The sequence below is a fragment of the Arvicola amphibius genome, chromosome 6 (genome assembly GCF_903992535.2).
Source record: "Arvicola amphibius chromosome 6, mArvAmp1.2, whole genome shotgun sequence".
NCBI lineage: Eukaryota > Metazoa > Chordata > Mammalia > Rodentia > Cricetidae > Arvicola > Arvicola amphibius.
Window position 1 is genome coordinate 35228921 of NC_052052.2, and position 21670 is coordinate 35250590.

Genomic DNA, 21670 nt, shown 5'->3' on the forward strand with positions numbered 1-21670 from the left:
CCACAGGGCTAAAGGTCCTTTTTTTCTCTCCTAAATCCTGGGCTCTGTCAAAAACTAGAGCAAAGGGGAATGCAACAATTTACACTTGCATCTTACTGAACTTTATCCCAGTTTCATGACTGCTCTTGGTATCTACTTGTTGCTCTTCCCCTCTGACCTTGGACTCTTGGATAGTGACCTTTTCTCCATAACCTGTATTTACCCCTCAAATGAGGGAATAGATAAAAGAATTTTGGAGTTTGAACTTGACTCTCACTTACACTTTTGTGTCTTTTTTCTTTAAAATTATTAATGAGTCTTAAAGTATTTCATATAATGTAATTCGATTATATTCATCCCCTCTCCCAATTCTTCCAAGATCTGGGCCCCACTTCCCTAATACTGCACTCGGTGTCTTCTTCCTGCTCCCCAAACCTGTCAAGTTCCATTTGTGCTGCCCATGTACTCCTGGGTGTGTGGCCATTCACTGCAGCACGGTTGATCTACCAGGGTTTGATTCTTTTCTCTACATCTTTGCAGGATTTATTGTCAGTTGTTTTCTTGATCTTAGCCATTCTGTCTGGCATTAGATGAGTCTCAAAATTAACATTTCCCCTAACTGATCAGAATGTTGAATACTCTTAAAAGAAATTTTCTAGTTTGTTTTTATTCTTTTGAGAACTCAATATTGAGATTCATTGATGTAGAAAGTCCTGTTTGTGTGTTGCTTTTATTGGTTAATGAATAAAGAATCTTCACTGGCCTATGATAAGGTAGAATAGAGCTAGGTGTGAAAACTAAACTGAATTCTGGGAGAAAGAAGGAGAAGTCAGAAGATGCCATGAAGCTGCTGCCAGGAAAAGATGAGCTGGATCCTTGCTGGTAAGTCACAGCCTAGTGGTGATTCACAGGTTAATAGAAATGGGTTAAATTAATATATAAGAGCCAGCCAATAAGAAGCGAGAGCTATGGGCCAAGCAGTGATTTAACTAATACAGTTTCTGTGTGGATATTTTGAGTCTGGGCAGCCAGGAAAGAACAATCGGGCTCTTACAACAAATTGGTGCCCTAATGTAGGTAACTACATCCATATAAAAACCTGAGAGAGCTTGAAAAGGAATTCTACACACACACACACACACACACACACACACACACACACACACACACAAGCAGAGTTTAAGGCAGCTTTTTGTTCTGTTTGCTAGAAGCAAGCAAAAGCATGATTCTTTAATAGAGGTCTTCTTGAATCAGTGGGACTGGAAAAAAGAACCCACACAGTTGTAAAGCTGCAACTTCCTGGTCACCAGCACAAAAGGCTCTGACCTTTATAGAAGGATCACCTAGAGAGCACTTGAATGCGGTTTGTGGGCCCAGGTGCTTGAATGCCCACTAGGGGTTAGGAGGAAAGTGGCTGAGACCATGCCCATGGCTCAGTGCCCCCTGCCTGGGCAGGCAATGGTATCAGGTCTTCTAAGAATGCACAGGCAGGAGAGCATGGCAGATTCCTGCCATCACACACAGAGATATTTCCAGGCCTCACAGTGCTCTGCATGGCATATTTAGCTATTACTCAGATAAAAAAGGGTGTATATGTGTTAAGAAAAATCCTCCCCACCGGTGCACAGAAATTCAATCAAGCTAAATTAAATGGAATTAAAATGCCCATGCTTTAATAAATGCAGCACTCTCAGGTGGCTGAGAGCATGATAGGGGAGACAGAAAACCCAAGAGCACATATAAAACCTGGGACTACGTGTTCCTCTTATGGGCACCCACTTAAATATCCTGGCATTCTGGGATTTGGAGTCCAGACCAACACAACTCCCAGGCCAGGGGAGTCCAGACCAATGCAACTCCCATGCCGTGTGTGTATGTGTGTGTGTGTGGGGGGGGGGGGGGCGCTGGAATAGATGCCAGGGACTGGCTTAACACTTCCAACTTAACATCATATTCCAGACTCTTTGGATATAGGAAGTTGAGGTGATGATAATTCCAACATTTTAGGCTCTCTTTGGAAAAAGGGGCATAGGCTCAATCTTGGCTTAGGCAGCTGGTGTTACCTGTAACATATGCTTGAAACTGACTGGGGTTAGTGTAGCAGTAAAACAGTTAAAGGAATTGGGAACCCTGGATTTTTACCAGACCTGATTCTGATGTAGCAATAGAAGTTTTTCAGGAACCTGCAAGAGAACTGGAACAGATTTCATAGCAAACGACTATTGCTTTAGGTTAAAAGGGATGAAGATGAAGGCAATGAAAGGAAATTGGGAACTCTGAACCTCTGAAGACTGAAACCTCTTAATCCTGGACTATGAAGCCTTGATTTGTCAAATGCCTTTAGACAGATCTGTGAGGAATAAATGAGCAAAAAACTGGAACAGCTTCTTAGCTAGTGTGCAGTCCCAAATCCTCTCCTTAGTCCTTGGAGACCACCAGTCTTAGAATCAGAGCTTGTCATTAGCTGCTGAGTACGAGAGGCCCAAAGGATTTCTTCTGTGTAGGGAAGATTTTGTCTACCTGTCTTGGCAGGATGAGCAGATCGATTCCCCTGGTGAAGCGCCCAGAAGTTGGAAAGGTAAAAGGCCACTATTTTTTGCTTTTGTGGGTGGCTTTGCCAAACCCAGAGTCAAGGTGGAAGGTCTTCTGTCTTCCTGGAGGAGCACAAGGGTGCTGTAAAAGCTGGCCTGTCTCTGGCCTGTTAGAAGCTCTTGTTGTTAAAATAACATGGTCTCAGATTTGTAAAGGCACTTGAGAACCAAGTACCTTTACCTGGTATTTTCAACTGGGTGTATAAGCTAAGCTTAGATGTGTATTTTATCTAATTAAGTACAGTTTATCATTGCTAGTAGAGTAGAATACTAGCACACGTGGGAACTCTACAATGGTGGCTACCCGCCTGTTTGTAATTTTCCAGAGCTGCTGTAATCTGGAAGCACACATGTACACAAAAACTTAAATCCACATCATGAAAACACAGTTACATACTTATATAAACATATTGTGGCCACATTATTTTTTTTTCCTCATGGTTTATTTTTTTTTTATATTTAAAAATTTCCATCTCCTTCCCTCCTCCTCCCCCTCCCTCCCCTCCTCCTCCCCCTTCCCTCCCCTCCTTTTCCCCCTTCCCTCCCCTCCCCTCCACGCATACCTCCCCTCCCTCCCTCTCAAGGCCAAGGAGCCATCAGGGTTCCCCACTCTATGCTAAGACCAAGGTCCTCCCAACTCCCCCCAGGTCCAGGAAGGTGATCGACCAAGCTGAGAAGGCTCCCACAGAGCCCGTCCATGCAGAAGAATCAGAGCCCAGGTGGCCACATTATTTTGACAGAAAAACAAATAGGACAGTCTTAGAAACCTGTGTCAGCTAACTAGACGTTGTAAGAGGGAACAGAAACATAAGGATAAAACATTAGACTAAGGAGACAGCTGATGGAGAATCTTGGCTCAGTTAGTCCTGGTGGGGAAAGGACAGGCAACAGGGAAGGGAGGGGGAGCAGACCAAGCATGTACCTGAGCTGTTGTTTGTCTACCCCAGACCCTTGCTTTTTGAGCCAAGAACTAGTTTGGAGCCCAGGGAGCATGCCCCTTTGAGTACCATCCAGAGCCCATTGGGCACAAAAGAAAGCGGCCAGGCCCCTGTCCATGAAGAGGGGCGGGGTGGAAGTTGGGGCTGGGCAAAGTGCTGTCCATGAATGAGCAGATAAAGAAAGGCTAAAATGGGCATGGGACAACCGCGTGGTGATGAATGAACAGAGAAAGAAAAGCAGAAGGGGAGGGTGAGAACGAGAGCACACATCTGAAAAGAAAACGCGGGCATATATATATATATATATATATATATATATATATATATATATGTGTGTGTGTGTGTGTGTGTGTGTGTGTGTGTGTGTGTGTGTGTATGTATGTATATATATATATTAAAAATTTCCACCTCCTCCCCTCCTCCCACTTCCCTTCCCTCCCCTCCCCTCCCCTCACTCCCCCTCCCCCTCCCTTTCCAGTCCCAGGAGCAGTCAGGGTTCCCTTCCCTATGGGAATTCCAAGGTCCTCCCCGCTCCCCGCAGGTCCACGTTTGAAAACGCGGGCTTTTTGGAGCGCTCTAGCCCCAATTTAAAAAGATTTTTGTAAAAGGCAGCCAAAGGGCATTTAGGATCAGCTTAAAATAGCAAGAAACCCATTGTAGTGCGTGCTTGAGTGACTCAAATGTGTCGCAGCGTGTCTGCTGAGACAATTCTTGAGCCAAAGATGGGGCTGTGAAAATTGAATGTCCGGCGTCCCGGATCAATCAGAATTCACCTCAGCAAAAGTGTCTGACTTTTGCTGGGAGGTCAGGTTTCTGGCACAGGCCCGTGACTTTATTGGAGAACCCGAAAAACGTATGGGGCACCCCAAACCCTACTGGGCATGCACCTTAACAGAGGAGCTTACCGGATCGATCTTGGCTGGTGGATTTTGTGCACAGGAAGAGCATTTCTCAGCACGGTCCTGGGTCCTGGGCTCACGGGGGAATAAATGGACCATCTCAGTGCTACCGCCTTTTGCTAAGAAAAATCCTCTCTTCCGGCACACAGAAATCCAACCAGGCCAAATTAAACCGAATTAAAATGCCTATGTTTTGATAAATGCAGCACTCTCAGGTGGCCGAGAGCATGGCAGGAGAGACAGAAAACCAGGTAGCACATGTCAAACCCGGGACCAGGTGTTCCTCCTCTGGGTGCCCACTTAAAAACCCTGTGGGAGTGTCGTGACCCCAGGGGGAGGGTCAGGACCTGGCATGCTGGGATTTGGAGTCCAGACCAATGCAACTCTCAGGCCAGGGGTCTGGCATGGATGCCAGGGATTGTGGTGATACACTCAACTTAACATCACAATGGGCTGCAAACTTCTTGGAGTTAAAGGAGTAAGCTTGGCTCCTACCTGGTGGTCTCAGGTAATGGTACCTCTGCCTTTTTGAAAAGCAGAGAGGAGTAGCCTGCACCCAGTATCGGCTGCTACAAAGCTGGTTACCATTTTAAAATCTCTCCAGGATAGAAAAGGATTGCAGATACACAATAGGACAAATTCAGACATAAAAGATCTCTCTCCCTCTCTCCTCTCTCTCTGTCTCTCTCTGTCTCACTCTCTCCCTCTCTCATCTCTGTCTCTGTCTCTCTCTCTCTTTTGATTTGCAGGACAAGTAGGAGAAAAAGGCAAGTGAAAATGAGAGCTTTGACATCTTCTGTGACTTAGGCCATGGACACCCTCATGAAGTGCACCTTTGGCAAAGGAGACAGCGGCCTAGGACACAGGTCAGAGGCACCTCTACTCAAGGCTCCCAGATAAGGAAGGTGGAAGGGCGCTTGCTCTCTGGTTGGAGAGGTCCTGCCTTAATTTACCCAGGCCCTACTCGTGCTGGAGGATACGTTGGGTGTTAGTGATGAGGTTTAAGGAGGCAAGAAAAGGAGCGGGAAGTATTTTAGAGGGGATTTCTAAAAGAAATCTGCTCAGGCCTCTTCTCTCCCTCTGTCCTCTTTTGTGCAGAGACAACAGCTACTATACAGCCGTCAGTGAGCTCACACTGCTGGTGCAGCAGCGCATTGAATCCTTCCAGTACCATAATGACTTCATTTACTGGCGCACTCCACATGGCCGCCGCTTCCTGCGGGCCTGCCAGATAGCCCATGACCATACAGGTGGGCCTTTCCTTCAACCCCCTCTCCCTTGCCGCCTATGCCAGCTAGGAAACCTTGGTTCTTCCTCTGGGATCCTTTGCACCCTTCCTGACACATAGCCAATCAGGCTATGTTCTCAGTCTAGATCAGATCATCAAGCAGTGGAAGGCAGCCCTGCAGGATGAGAAGGAGCAGAAAAAGATCCAGCAGCGGAGACATCTGGACTCCCTGGACATTCTCCTGGGTGTTAGGGTGAGTGCATGGTGTCCACCCTACCTGACATTTGGTCTCAGGGAGGTTTTTAGACTTTCCTTCTAAGGCAGGCTCCTTGTTCAACAAATATAACCAACTGCTTGCATGGCCCAAATCAACAAAGGTAAAATGTGCAGCATAAGTGTGGTTGGGCTGTGACACCAGGGAGCTGACAGCCTGGGTCACGTGGTGGTGGCAGCTTGCAGACCTTTCTACACTTCCATGATCCCTAAAAATCTTGGCATTGCAGAACCTTAAATTTTACTCTTTCTTTCTTTCTTTCTTTCTTTCTTTCTTTCTTTCTTTCTTTCTTTTCTCACTCCCTTCCTTCCTTTACCTCCATCTCTTCCTCTGTCCATCTCTTATTCATCTCCCTTATTTTCCCTTCCTTCCTCTAGTCCACAAAACTCAGTGCCTATCCTGAATCAATTTCTGTGCTAAGATACAGAGGCAAGAAAGAACTTTCATAGCCATCCATCTGTATATAGTACAGTGACCAGATTAGGGACAGCAGTGTGTGAATGTTGGTGCATTGTTCTTGGGAGAGGAGTTCTTATAACCTGAAATATTTCTCTTCTTCTGTTTAAAACTGTATGGAATCATTCTAGTATGGTGCTACTTAACAAATAGATTGTAATGATATGCTGAAATAAGACAAAATTAAAATAGAGGGTAGAAGGGTAGGAAAGAATATATTTTCATACTTGCCAGAATTAAAAAGAAAGAATAATCATCAGGGTTTTCACGCACCCTGTGCCTACTCTGACTGCACCCTGGACAACTCCAGGAGATGATGCCCATAGACTATGATGCAGCACATTACAGCGTGTCCACTCTGTGTTGTGGCTTCATAAAAATGGTCATACCTGAGCCTGACATGTAGTAGGCATCAAATGAAGCTTATCCCATTATTATTAACAGCATAATAACTTCCTGAAAACTAGTCAATTGACAGTCAAAGGCTACAATAAACAGCTGCTGCCTACATGACTTCACAGTGGCCTAGGTTCACTGTTCTTGTTTCCATTCCACAGATGTCTGGGTGAGACACTGAACTCAGTACCTGGCTGCTGGAGCTGTTGATTATGCTGATTAAAATACTTTGAATGTGACCAGTGTCAGTGCCATCTCAGAGTCACTGTCAGTGCACAGACAGAGGCTAGTGTCCCAGATAGGGGGACATCAGGGGATCCAGGCCTAATGTGGAGGTGAGCCTGGCTGCCCCATGACCCCTTGTCATCAGCCTCTCTTCTGCTCACAGGCAGCCTGATCTCTATGCACATCTATGACCTCAACAGGAATAGTGCTGTGTGACCTGACCCAGAGGTACTGCATCTCTGGGCTTGGAGGGCACACAGGGTATGGGCAGTGGGGTTACCTCTGCCAGGATTTTGTGAATATTTAAGAAAGTCCCATTTCGTAGGTCTTTGACCCATTTGCTTTTCTCCTGAGAATGTGACAGGATGCTACCCTTTTGCCTACATGCCTTTTTCTGTGGGACCCAATTAGGAAGAGGAACAACATTCTCAGGCCCTCAAGACTGGGAGTGAGAAATTGAAGGCCAGCATTGGTGAGGCATCGTTATGGAGCATGCTGTGACAAGGGGGGGGGGGGCTTTTGTTATTTTTCCTGTTCCTGGGAAATGGGTGGGGTAGATATTCCTTTCTGTGGGAGACTGCAAGCCAAAACTACCAGTGGGAAGAAACTCAGTGAAGCCTTTTACCATGCTCCTAAGATTTGCCTTTCAAGCCAGAATCAACAAATCAATCAATCAATCAATCAATCAATAATTATGCATCCACAAATAGTTGCTGCTTTTTTGTGGGTCTCTAAGAACACTGGGTAGGCAACAGCTTGATGCCTCTTTTTGCTCCTTGCTGCAGGAACTGCATTGGGTAGAAGTTTGTCATGAGTGAGATGAAGGTGGTTGCAGCCCTTTGCTTGCTGCGCTTTGAATTCTCTCTGGATCTCTCAAAGATACTCATCAAAATTCCTTAGCTGCTCCTGTGCTCCAAAAATGGCGTTCACCTCCACCTTCAATCACTGGGCTCTTGGAAATAGGTCTTTGGAGATCACGGCTTGGACAGCACAGGCTGTGGTTTTTCCTGGGACGTTGCCCTCCTAGATTGAATATGGAGTCATTATGGATCCCAGCTTTTGGGCACTTATAGAAGTAAAAGATTTGGGGCTGACAGTCTCATGAAAGGCGATCCCTTGTAAAATGTATATTTAAAGACTCAATGCCTGGACTCTGGAGCTCATTTCTTCACTCCACAAATATTTGTTGAACAACTGGCTATCATAAGAAGCTCCATTTCTTTCTGGTAACTCTATGTCTTTCTAAAACAAACAAAAAATCAGAACCATATATTCCATGTCTTGAAAAACCTTAGTGAAGACAATGGCAATGTTGTCTTGAGATTTGTGGAGGAGGAATGTGAAGGAGGTATGGCTGGATAGACTGTGGCCCTTCATTGAAATGCATGTCTTTAACTGTCTTTGTGTGTATTTCAAATATAATGGACAAGAAAAATTGATTCACCTAAATCTGATTAAGATAAAGAATAACTATAAAAGCAAACTCCCACCACCAAAGTGACAGAACATGAACAGTGTCTTTACTGGTGTGATGTCTTCCTTGGGACGTCTCTGTGAGACTCTTGTCATTTCTAACAGTGGTGTCTCCTAGTCACACAGAGCTCTAGCCTTCGTAATATTTCTAGGGAAGGTGCTGTGGTCTAGGAGTTCCTTCTGATTGTGTGTTTATGATAAAAGAAACTGCCTTGGCCTAGTTGATAGGGCAGAACTTATGTAAGTGGGGAAGAGAGAACTGAATGCTGGAAGAGAGCTGCCAGAGATAGACATGCTGAATCTTTCCTGATAAGCTACTGCCACGTGGCGATATACAGATTAATAGGAATTTGTTATGATTCATACCAATAGCCAAATGACAGTTTATGGTTGGGGCCCACCACAATGTAAAGAACTGTATTAAAGGGTTCCAGCATTAGGAATATTGAGAACTACTGTTCTAGGGTGTATTGGGTGATGTGTCATATACTTTCTTACTATCAATTCTTTCCCACTTAAAAGGTTACATCTTGGCAAATCTGCCCCAGGACATTTGCTGGGGCATAAAGTGTGACATAAAGCCACATCAAGACACAGATCTCCTTGTGAACTCAAAGATGAGATGCTAAGGTTCCGGTATAGTGTGCCTGTTGGCTATAAGCCTTAAGCAACTTCCTAGCCTTTTTGTCCTAGCACCAGCTAGACCTCTCTGAACAAATGTAGTAAGGATTCAGAAGTTATCACTCAGTGTTGACTGTCTAGTCATAACCACCATGTGCCGCTGGGCGGCACCTGAATCTAAACTTTATCATTTTAGATCTTCAGAACCTTGGCCATTGTGAGGTCAGGACAGGATGGAGGTACCCCTTCTCTGATAGGAGAAAGCTGTGACTGTATTTTAATACCGAGGAAAGGATCCTGAGAGACATTAATCTAGGAGGAACTTGAGGTATGGCTCCTGACTTTGATGTGTTTTGTTCAAAACTCCAGCATTACTACCAGTTCTTTTTGAGTATGTGTATCAGTGGGAATAAAGTCAAGATCTCTGACTCAGATGTTTGGGTGTGATCTCTTGAACACTAGAGTATGTTCTCTGTTTATGTGTGTGTATTGGGACCTCCTGGGTGAGGTGAGTGGACACTGGAACTGGTGGCCATCAAAGAGGACCACAGATTCATCTTTTTGACTTTTCAAACACACCCGACGCTCCCTGTTCTTGGGCATGCAATGTCCATATGTGGGTGGAATGTGCTGTGGGTGTGCAGAGAGTGCTGGCATGAATGACACTTTGCATGCGTCGTGCAGGAAAATGCTCAGGACTGTGAACTCATTGTCTTGCTCATTGCTTCTAGACAGTAGAATTGCTTTCTGGTTACACATTTCATCCCATTTGGAATCCTGTGGTTAGAGTGAGTGCCTTTGCCTGGGTACCCAGCATTCTGTTCTGAGCTTTCAGTTTCAAGGGAAAAGTTCTCTCAGCATGGCCAAATAAGACTTTCTGGATTCCTTGAACATTCTGTGCATGACAATTTGGGGTCTTGTTCCTGCCCAGTTCTCTCCTTGGTCAGGTACTGAGTAATCAGTCTGGCCTCTCCTGCCCTTACTCAGAACCACTCTGTGCTAGGCCAGCAAACTGGAAGGTTAGGAACTAGGATGGAAGTCCTAGTTGCAGACAGTGCCTTCAAGAGAAGGCATTCTAGGAAGCAGGGCATGGCATATCAGGGAAATCTGTCCATGGCATCATGGATCCTGATCCAGGAGCAGTTTCAAACAACGTGGAATCATGACAAACACGGTGTGTGACTCTGGGAACTTTTATTGTTCAAAAGAGGAAAGATGAAGAAACTTGGGTGAAGGACAGTCAGGTGTAGCATATACAGCAGAGATGTAGACAAACCAACCAGGTGACAGTGATGTAAAGACTGTGCCAGGCTTCACAATTGCTTCACAAAATGTTCAAGCCCTAAGTTTGGAACCCAGGAAGGTTTCCTCATTATTCCACACAGCTTAGTATGTGGCGTTGTGAAAGACATATTATGGTGGGGGAAATTACCTTGTTTTTTTAGTGGGCATGATGATGTCACAAGAGTCTTTTTAAAATGGAAAGAAATTAGAAGAGAGTGGTTCAGAGAACAGTCCCGTGCCAAGGAATAATGATTTATACTGAAAAGTGGAAGAAGACAACTTTCCAGAGAATTCTCCAAAAGTTTGGCCTCACCAACAACTTGGTTTTCTGGAAGTGACACCCATTTCAGACTTCTGAGATCCAGAACTGTAAGATAATGACATTCAGTTAATTCAGACCACCAAGGTTGTGCCAGTTGGTTATTGGTGCAGTGAAGAATCATGTAGGAAAAAGAAGACAACAGAAAGATAAAAGGTAAGGAGAGGAGGCTGGAGGACAGAGAAGACTAGGGATCAGATGCGGGTAGTAAGAGACAGAAAGACAAATAGGGAATTTAAAGGAAGGAGAGAGAGGAAGAGAGAGAGAGTTGGAGAGAGAGAGTTGGAGAGAGAGGAGAGAGAGAGAGAGAGAGAGAGAGAGAGAGAGAGAGAGAGAGAGAGAGAGAGAGAGAGACCAGGAGGCATGGGAGCAAAGGAGTGAGGAAAGCTGAGCAGATAGAAAGCCAGATGGTGACAGGAACAGATGACATGAATTGGGGATGTCAGGCAGCATGCTCATAGAGTCTGTCCTTGTCCCTACCAGAATTAGTGGATCTTCTTGAGACGCAGGTAGATCCCATTTTTGGATTTCAACACAAGTCGTGGTATGGGTACTGGGACCCTGGTGTGATCTGGCAGCAGCTCAAAGCGGAGTAGGGTCAGGGCCACAACCACCTTCAGCTCATTCATAGCAAATTGTTTCCCAATGCAGTTCCTGGGTCAGAAAGGGGCAATGAAAGTCAATGACTTCTGACCTGAGCAGGGAGGGGTCCCTGAAATAGCCCAGAACAGCATTCAGGGGCTACCTTCACAGGTCCAGTCTAACCTCTGTCATTACAGGCCATGCCTACTTCTTCCCCAGGCTGTGACTCTCCTGACTTTTGATTCAGCCTCTATGTAACTAGTTCTTTTAGAGTTGTGAAGTCTGCTAGGCCAGTATTCTAAGCATTAGAGCTCAGACTTGTGAATTATTTACTAAGTTAATCATTGCTTAGTTTACTTCATCCAGTGTGATCGAGGGTGTCTGATTTCAGTAGGAAACTTCCTAAGAGGGACTCTGTTAGGGATCCTTAATTTGCTGTCCCATCTTCTTCCTAATTAGGGTATCTCTAACTCCTTAATCAGTATGTTTAGCCTTCTAATGTACTTCAGAAATGTCTCTTGTTCCTGCTTCAGTTTTCTTTTCAGACTTCCTCATCTCCCTGAGTTTCTGCCTACAATGATCCTCTCTGTACCTCTATCAGGTAGGTCTACATTCAGAAGCCTAGCTGCAGCCAACCTTCAACTGGCTGGGTGTCCTCACCTCTTTTTTACACATCTCACTTCCTACTTCAGATCAAGTTGTTGATGTGTTGATAATGTCTCCTCTCCCTCAGACTATATATTCCCTAAGCTCAGGCCAAAGAGCAGCTGCCTCTCATGTCTTTGCCGATTTCCCCCTTTTTCTAGGGCATCCACAGAATCATCAATGCGATATTTAATGATAAGCCACAATCAGGGCATGCGATGATGTCAGGAATATGGAACATTTTGAAAACTGCTCAATGAATGAGTGAAAGAACATATTTTGACTACAGATATATTTGTGTTTGTGGAATACAGTTTTGAGTTGGAGGCAGGAGTAGGAGAGTATCTTTCACTCCTTTTTTTTTATCTAACATCACACCTGACACACATAAATTCCTTAATAATTTATTTTAAATTTAAAATAAACATTTTTATTTTGCTCTAAATTGTAATTCAATGGAAATTTAAAAAGGCTTCTGAGCCAAGCAAGGTGTAGTGGTCTCTATGTGGATCTCAGAACTTGGAATGTTGAGGCAGAGGGTCAAGAACTCCAGGCAAGCCTGAGCCTGTCTCAGAAAACACCAGCAGCAATATGCTTCATTCCAACTAACGCTGAGTTACCCAATACTCTGCTGTCTTCTAGTGTAAGTGGCATGATTCTCAGTGCATGGAGGGGGGAGCATTCAACCTGAAGTACATCAAATGCTCGATAGCCTGTGTCTGGAAGAACAACTGACTTGAAGCCTGTTCTGTGAAATCTCATTTGCCACTTGAGTAATTCATTAAGTATAGGATCAGAAAAACCTTCTGTGCTCCGCCTTTTAAAGCTTACATTAAGTTGAGTTTCACTGGAGCCTTGAGGATTTTCCTAGAAGCCACTGGAAAACCTTCCAACTTGTTCAGTATCTATTTCAAGATTTATATTTCACTCACCAAGAACCTTAATAAATGCTATAAGTTATGTATATATATATATATATATATAAACAGAGGACTTTCTCAAAAATCAGTTTATTCTCCTATTCATTAATGCTTTCCGTCTGAAGACAGACCACACAGCCTCTACGTGTAATGTCAAGGAATATATATTATCTGTCAAGGTTTAGCCTTGGGCAGTTATAAGAGGGATGTGCACATTGGCACTGAGTCTCTGATTGTGCTGGGAGAGACTGCACAGGTGGAGTCCATGGATGTGGAATAAACTTTCCTTTAAAGACTTTCTGTAACACCATGAGCATCTGATGGACAGTTGTCCAGGGCTAACACCCAAGCAAAATTATCACTTTCCATAGTGATTCTAAAATTCAAGAAGTACCCAGGAAGGATACTTGGCCTGGCTTAAGTGCAGAAAAAATCATGGCACTTAAGAGTTCTGGAACTTGAAAAGCTGGACACTGACATTAAATTCACAGGATAAAAAAAATCAAGTTACAGTCCTGCCCCTGATATATGAGAACATTTGAAGTCAGTTTCTCCTGCGATGCTATTCTCCTTTTGTGCACAGACACATTCCCAAGAAGCTTTCCCCCCATTTCCACCCATAGAATATAACTGGAGATGTCATGTATGCATTAGGTAAAAAAACATCAAGGTATGCTGGAAATATCCCCATAGTATACATCAATATACTCAGGATGTCTCACCTTGCTCCTCCCGAGAAGGGCAGGAATGAATGGCTGTGTCGGGGCGAATCTGGTGCAAACCTGGAAGGGTCAAACACCTGCAGGGACATGACACCTTTGTCAGGACAAGTAGAGGTTATACTGCTGCTTTCATCCCACCAGGGTACAAGGTGCTAGACCTGGGGACAGCAGGGTTTGGTCTGGAGGGATCTCCCCCAGCCCTCCTGTGGATCCTCCTACCTCTGGGTTTGGCCACACCTTCGGGTTGTGGTGGAGTGCATAAATGGAGAGCATGACTGAGATACCTGTGGGGCAGAAAGGAATAGGGGAGATGGTGGGTTATACCCAGGATGTGAACCGTGGTCCCCGAGGCAGTAGGGGACATGCCTGCACAAAAGGTCTCGCTAATAAACATCATCGCTATGGGTAGATGTGAGTGACTTGGAAATAAACTTGAGGTACAAATGAGGAGTATACAAATGGAGTTATAGAAAGAGAAGCAAGAAATATACAAACCTGAGTTTTGCGAGTGAATCAGCTTAGAACTTAGGTTTGATGAAGGATTTCTACAAAGATGTCCAAGAATTCAGTCCTCAAAATGATGCTCCCATAATTTTAGTGTTTTAGGTGACTTAATATTTCAGAGAGGGATTTTAGATCATCACCAAAGTAGTAACTGGCAGAAGGAGTTTGAAAGAATGAAGTGTGAATCAAAGGGTAAGCTCCTGTCATTGCAAGGGTTGATCTGTCATCTGGTCAACAGTTTACCTCTGCCATCAGCCTGAGTACTTCTCAGGGACTGGGCCATATATGACTCATAACATGGGATTCCTTGATCTCCTTCATTTGCTTTGACACAGTAAATAAACATGCTTTCCTAGCCTATGTCTGATTCTTTATCTATTGGGTACATCCTATCAAATAGCATTTGAGAGATAAAATCATAATACCATAGTAATGATGTCTCATATGTAATTTTCAAGCTTATGGAGAGTAAGCAATAGTCTTGGCAAGATCCTGTAGTCACTTTATTTTTACAGACTTACATATAAATAAAAGTTCTTTATAGATAAAAATTTTATAAACTGAAAAGGGAGTAGGCAGGAACCAAGAACCTCTGTGGGTCCATGTGTGAGTCTGGGACCTCCAAAGGAGTAGATCAGAGCTAGAGACCTTTGCCAGACCAACCCTAAGCCAGGGAACTCTGCAGGAGTGGATCCAGACCAGGAACATTTAAAGAAAATAGTCTGAGCTGGCAATCTAGGCCAGAGCAAGATTGAGGCAGCAAACTTCTCAGGAGCACCTCTGAACCAGCATTTTTTGGCTGGAATGGGCCTGAGGCAACAAATTCCACAGGAGTAGGACTGAGCCAGAGACCTAAACTTCTGAGCCAGCATTTTTGACTAGAGCAGGCCTGAGGCAATGAACTTCACAGAAGCAGGACTGAGCCAGCTCCTGGGGCAGATTGGGTCTGAAGCAACAAATTCCACAGGAGTAGGACTAAGCCAGTGACCTGGGCCAGAGTAGGCCTGAGGCAGTGAACTCCACTGGAAAAAGACTGAGCAGATGACCTAGGCCAGAGCAGGTGACCCAGCAAACTCCTGAAGACAACCTGGGACAGTGAACTCCACGGTAGCAGGAGCAAATCCAGACCAGGGTCATTTGTAGAAGCAGGACTGGCCAGCAATCTAGGCCCTAGCAGACCTGAGGCAGCGAACTCCATAGGGGCAGGTACAGGGGAACAACCACTGAGTGAGTGGGCCAGAGTCAGAGACTGCTGTGGGTCCAGGCCTAAATCTGGGACCTTTGAAAGAGTAGACCTAAAATGGCCCTTCCACCATCTCAAACATCCCACTCACCCAAGCTCTCCCCAATCCTCCCCTTCTCCCTTCTCTCTCCCCCTCTCCTTTTCTCCTACCCCATGCTCACCCCCATGTTCCCAACTTTTGCCTGGCAATCTTGTGTGCTTCCAATTTCCAGGAAGATCTGTATATGTTTTTCTTTGGATTCATAGCCATTTTAGGTTTGGCAAGAGACTTGACTCTAGGGGGGTTCCCTGGTGTCCAAGGGGATGTCCCCAGCCAGATCTTTGGGCAGTAGAGGAGAGGATGCCTGAACTGGCCTTGTCCCACAGTCATACTGATGAATATCTCGAATATCACCATAGAACCTTCATCCGGCATGGATGGAGATAGAGACAGAGACCCACATTGGAGCACTGGACTGAGCTCCCAAGGTCTAGTTGAAGAGCAGAAGGAGGGAGAATATGAGCAAGGAAGTCAGGACTGTGAGGGGTGAGCCCACCCACTGAGACGGTGTGACTGATCTAATGGGAGCTCACTAAAGCCAGCTGGACTGGGACTGAACAAGCATGTGATCAACAAGCATGAGACTCTCTGCATGTGGCTGACAATGGGAGCTGACTGCAAAGCCAATGATAATGGCACTGGTATTTGTCTCTACTGCATGTACTGGATTTTTGGGATCCCAGTCTGTTAGGATGCATACCTTCCTAGGCCTGGATGGAGGGGGGAGGCCCTTGGACTTCACACAGCACAGGGTACCCTGCCCTCTCTTAGGATGGAGGGGTAGGAGAAATGGGGAGTGGAAGAAGAGGAGGAAGTGGAAATTTTGAATGGTATTATTTATAAAGCAATAAAAGAAACAATAAAAACAATCCCCCCAAAACAAAAACAAAAACACAAAAAAGAGTAGACCTGAGCCAGGACCCCTGCAGGTCTGTGGGTGAGTCTTGGACCTCTAAGGGAGTAGGAAGGAACCAGATATCTCTGTGGGTCCAGGCATGAGGCTGGGACCTCTTGAGGGAATAGGTCTGAGCCAAGATCTCAGTGGGTCTGGGCACTCCTGAGTCTGAGAACTCCAAGGAAGTAGATAAGAGCCAAAGACTTTTACAGGACCAACCCCAAGTCAGGGACCTCTGCAGGAATGTATCCAGACCAGGGACATTAATAGAAACTGGTCTGATTTAACAACCTAGGCTAGAGCAGGCCTGAGACAGCAAATTCCACAGGAGTGGAGCAGAGCCTGGGAGCTCTGAGTGACCTCCAGGAATAGAGAGTGACCAATGAGGTAACTAGAACTTTGGCACTGACTGTACCAACAGAAACAAAAATCTGAGCCTTGGATTCACTGGCACCTAGAAGATTAATCAGCAGAATCAGACATCCTCAACCACACCAATTAGAGAAAAAGATGAGTAGAAAAAGAAAGAATACATGCAACCCCCAAAAGAACAACATGACACCAGTAAAATCTAGTGACCTTACAACAGCAAGACTTGAACAACCAAATATAAATGATGAAGAAGAAAATGACCTAAAAAATAACTTCAGGGGAATGTTTGAAACTCTTAAAGAGGAAATGAGAAATTCCCTCAAAGAAATGGAGGAAAAGACAAAAATTGAAAGACATCAGCAACTCTCTTAAAGAAAGCAAAGAAAAAGGAATCCAACATATGAAAGAAACTATTCAAGACTTGAATACTGAAATAGAGACAATAAAGAAAAAAATAAGCTGAGGGATTTATAGAAACAGAAATAATGGAGAAAATGTCCAGGAACCACAAACATAAGCATAAACAGCAGAATACAAGAGATGGAAAAGAGAATCTCATGAGCTAAAGATACAATGGAGGAAATAGACTCATCAGTCAAAGAAAACATTAAATCTAACAAAAGCTTAACCCAAAATACCAAGGAAATATGAGACATAATGAAAAGACAAAACTGGAGAATAATGGGTACAGAAGAAGAAGAAGTTCAACTCAAAAACACAGAAAATATATTGAACAAAATCATAGACGAAAACTTCCCAGGCCTAAAGAAAGATATGCCTATGAAGATACAAGAAATGAACAGAACACCAAATAGACTGGATAAAAAAAAGTCCCCTTGCCACATAATAATTAAAACACTAAACACACAGAATAAAGAAAGAATATTATGAGCTGCAAAGGCCAAGTAACATATAAAGGCAGACCTATCAGAATTATACCTGACTTCTCATTGAAGACAATGAAAGCCAGAAGGTTGTGGACAAGCATTATGCAGACATTAAGAGACATTATGCAAGCCCACACTATTATACTCAGCAAAACTTTCAATCAGTTGTAGACTGACAAAACAAGATATTCCATGACACAACCAGATTTAACCAACACTTAGCCACAAACCCAGACCTAAGAAAATATTAGAAGGAAAACTCCAATCCAAGGAAGTTGTTTACATCAACAAAATCAAAGACAATTGATGGTCCCAAGTCAGCAAATCCCCAAGAAGGAAAAAACGAATTAACACCACCACCAACAAAAAATAAATTAACAGGAGATACCAATCACTGGTCATTAATATCCTTTAATATAAATGGACTCAACTCATCTGTAAAACACCAATAATAACCTTTGCTGGAGAGGTTGTGGGGTAAGGGGCACACTCATCCATTGCTGGTGGGAATGCAAACTTGTGCAACCACTTTGGAAAGCAGTGTGGCGGTTTCTCAGGAAATTTGGGATCAACCTACCCCAGGACCCAGTAATTCCACTATTGGGAATCTACCCAAGAGATGCCCAACCATACAACAAAAGCATATGCTCATCTATGTTCATAGCAGCATTATTTGTAATAGCCAGATCCTGGAGACAGCCTAGATGCCCTTCAGTGGAAGAATGGATGAAGAAACTGTGGAATATATACATGCTAGAATACTACTCAGCGGTAAAAAACAATGACATCTTGAATTTTGCAGGCAAATGGATGGAAATAGAAAACACTATTCTGAGTGAGGTAACCCAGACCCATAAAGATGAACATGGGATGTACTCACTCATATTCGGTTTCTAGCCATGATTAAAGGACATCGAGCCTATAAGTTTGGGATCCTTGAGAAGATAATAAGAAGAACCTCCACCTGACGATAGATGAAGAAAATGACAGAGCCCCACCTTGGAGCACCGGACTGAGCTCCCAAGGTCCTGATGAGGAGCAGAAGGAGAGAGAACATGAGAAAGAAAGTCAGGACCGTGAGGGAACCTCCAGCTGGCGACAGATGGGGAAGGTGACTGAGCCCCACATTGGAGCACTGGACTGAGCTCCCAAGGTCCCGATGAGGAGCAGAAGGAGCGAGAACATGAGGGAGAAAGTCAGGAACGAGAGGGGTGCGTTCACTCATGGAGACGGTGGGACAGAACTAATGGGAGATCACCAACTCCAGTTGGAATGGGACTGATGGATCATGCGACCAAACCCGTCTCTCTGAGTGTGGCCAACAGCGGGGGCTGACTGAGAAGCAAAGGACAATGGCTCTGGGCTCTGATTGTTCTTCATGGACGGGCTCTGTGGGAGCCTTCTCAGCTTGGTCGATCACCTTCCTGGACCTGGGGGGAGTTGGGAGGACCTTGGTCTTAGCATAGAGTGGGGAACCCTGATGGCTCCTTGGCCTTGAGAGGGAGGGAGGGGAGGTATGGGTGGAGGGGAGGGGAGGGAAGGGGGAGAAGGAGGGGAGGGAGGGGGGAGGAGGAGGGAAGGAGATGGAAATTTTTAAATATAAAAAAAAATAAACCATGAGAAAAAAAAAATAAAAACCCTAAAAAAAAATAAAATAAAATTATCTTGAAATAAAATGTTTGACATTTCTTAAAAAAAAAATAAAATAAAAAATAAAATAAAAAATACAAATATTATAAAAGCCCAGGAACAGATGGTTTCAGCTCAGAATTCTACAAGAATTTCAAAGAAGAACTTAATACCAATACTCCTTAATTGTTCCACACAAGAGAAAAAGAAGGGCCATTACCAAACTCTTTTTAAGAGGCTACAATTACCCTGATACCCAAACCACAGAAAGACAATACTAAGAAAGAGAAGTACAGACCAATCTCACTCATGAGTATTGATGCAAAAATACTAAATAAAGTACTGGCAAATTGAATACAAGAACACATCAGAAACATCATCCACCATGATCAAGTCGGCTTCATCCCAGAGATGCAGGGATGGTTCAACATATGAAAATCTGTCAATGTAATCCACTATATAAACAAACTGAAAAATAAAAACCACATGATCATCTCATTTGCTGAAAAAGCTTTTAACAAAATACAACATCCCTTCATGATAAAGGTCTTGGAGAGAGCACGGGTACAAGGAACATACCTAAACATAATTAAGGATTTCTGCGGCTTCTAACAATTTGTCTGCATTTGCTATTCTACTACTCTAGAGACATCCACGGAGCACACAGTCTGTGATTTATGTTACATAATATCCTTAATTTCAGCATATCTTTAGCATTTACTCTAAAATCAGATTCAGACCAGCCACGTGACTGAAAGTATGCTACTAGGCCCAGCAGGGTTTGTTTTGTAGGTGGCCTCCAATACCTACTGGCAGGTAATGGTTATTGTACCTACTCCAGATCAAAATCAACTGTAGGTAAGATTCATAATTTGAATTATAAATTATAAAATCATAATTTAAAATGGCAATATGTCAGACAACCTAGCCATCCAGGGTTTCAATAGCCTCTTTACTTACACCATGTACAAGGTTTTATAAAACTTATATGATTTAACTCCTACATAACATTTTTATTCTGTGGATTAGTTGTCTTCAATATTTTTTCCTTAATAATATGGTTTGATAAGAATGAGGTGCTTTTAGAAATGGTACAATATTTACAGACTGACACCAAGATTCTCAAATAAGTGGTCAGAACCCTGAAAAAGGATATGAACAATTTAACTAACAAAACTCAGTCAACTGAGGTACTTTTAGAAATGGTATGGACTGATAGTGATTTATTAAAAGGAAGATTCAGCGCTTTGGAGAAGGATACAACCGATTTGGCACATAAAACCCAGTCAGTGACAGTTGGTGCTGAAGCATTATTTGAAAGAATTTGTACTGTTGAATGTATTCATCGGAGTCTGTTGAAGGGGTATGAGAGATTGACTGATAGAATGTCTCTCCAGGAAGGAAATATACATGCTATGAAGATTATGAGATGAGACATTATCTCTCATGGACAGACTTCATATCTTGGAATCCTTAATGAGGGCATTAGAACAGAACACTGGACAGGAGATCCAAACTTTTCAAAAGACAGTGGTAAATAGATTTCAAAAGAATAAGGAACTTATCGAATTTGATGACTAGGGAACAAAAGGTACAAAGACAAAATTTAGCCTCATCAGTACATAAAAACCTCTGGGATAGCTTCTGCAGAGCTCTGCCTGACTTTCTGGTAATAACATCAGAAAGAATATCTGGCCCCAAATACCCTAAAGTTGTCAAAGAATATTCATGGGAGCCCATATGTATTACTGATCTAAAGGAAATTTAGCAAGCAATTGTAGCTTACAGATTACATTTGTCCTGTGTTAGAGAAATGGTCAAAACGTGGTCTTCCAGTAACAAAGCAATGCCACAAGACTATACTCTGTTAATCTCATCAGTCCTAGAAAGTGGACCTTAGTTGTTTTAGAGGTGCTGTTTTAAAGAAGAAGCTAAAATGTTAGAGTAACAGGAAAAAGTAAAAAGACTATAGAATTCCCTAGATCAAATTCTAGGTGAGCGACTTTACTCTGATCCTCAGGATCAAGCTCCTTATGATGACCACACCTTGTCCCTATGTAGCATAGCAGCTTTAAAGACTTGGGAAGAATTCAGAAACCAAGAAAGGGAGTTGAATCATATCTTAGGGTTAAACAGGTTCAGAGAGAACATTTTAGTTTCTATTAACAAAGACTAACTCCTACTGTACAAATAGGGGTAACTGACCCAGAAGCTAGGTATATAATAATTGAATCTTTGGCTTATGAGAATGCCAACTTAGAATGCAAAAAGATTCTTGGGCCTTTAAAGATCAGATCAGCACCCATGGATGAATGGGTTTTGCATACAATGAATGTCGAGATACCTGACTATGGTACTGAAGCTTGGGTAGGAGAAGCAATTACAAATGGTAAGAGAAGAATCAAAATACCAAATGTTTTAATTGTGGTAGAACGGGGTATCTGAGAAGGGATTGTAGACAAAGGATTCCTAGGAATAATGTCTCTTCTGGGAATGGTAGGAATAGGAGGATGTAGTCTTCAGTACATGTAGGAGGTGTCACAAAGGC

At 43.5% G+C, this 21670-nt stretch overlaps 1 protein-coding gene across 1 annotated transcript in view; it reads right to left on the reverse strand.

The window, feature by feature from the left end:
* The window catches only part of LOC119817231 (cytochrome P450 4A10-like), a 53906-nt gene that overhangs the window by 22120 nt on the left and 10116 nt on the right, over window positions 1-21670 (reverse strand). The window contains exons 10-12 of the mRNA XM_042055298.1: window positions 13772-13836; window positions 13553-13629; window positions 11164-11337 (exon numbers count right to left, since the gene is read on the reverse strand). Coding sequence (XP_041911232.1) covers window positions 11169-11337; window positions 13553-13629; window positions 13772-13836 — 311 coding nt within the window. The 3' untranslated portion in view covers window positions 11164-11168. The remainder of the gene's footprint in view (window positions 1-11163; window positions 11338-13552; window positions 13630-13771; window positions 13837-21670) is intronic.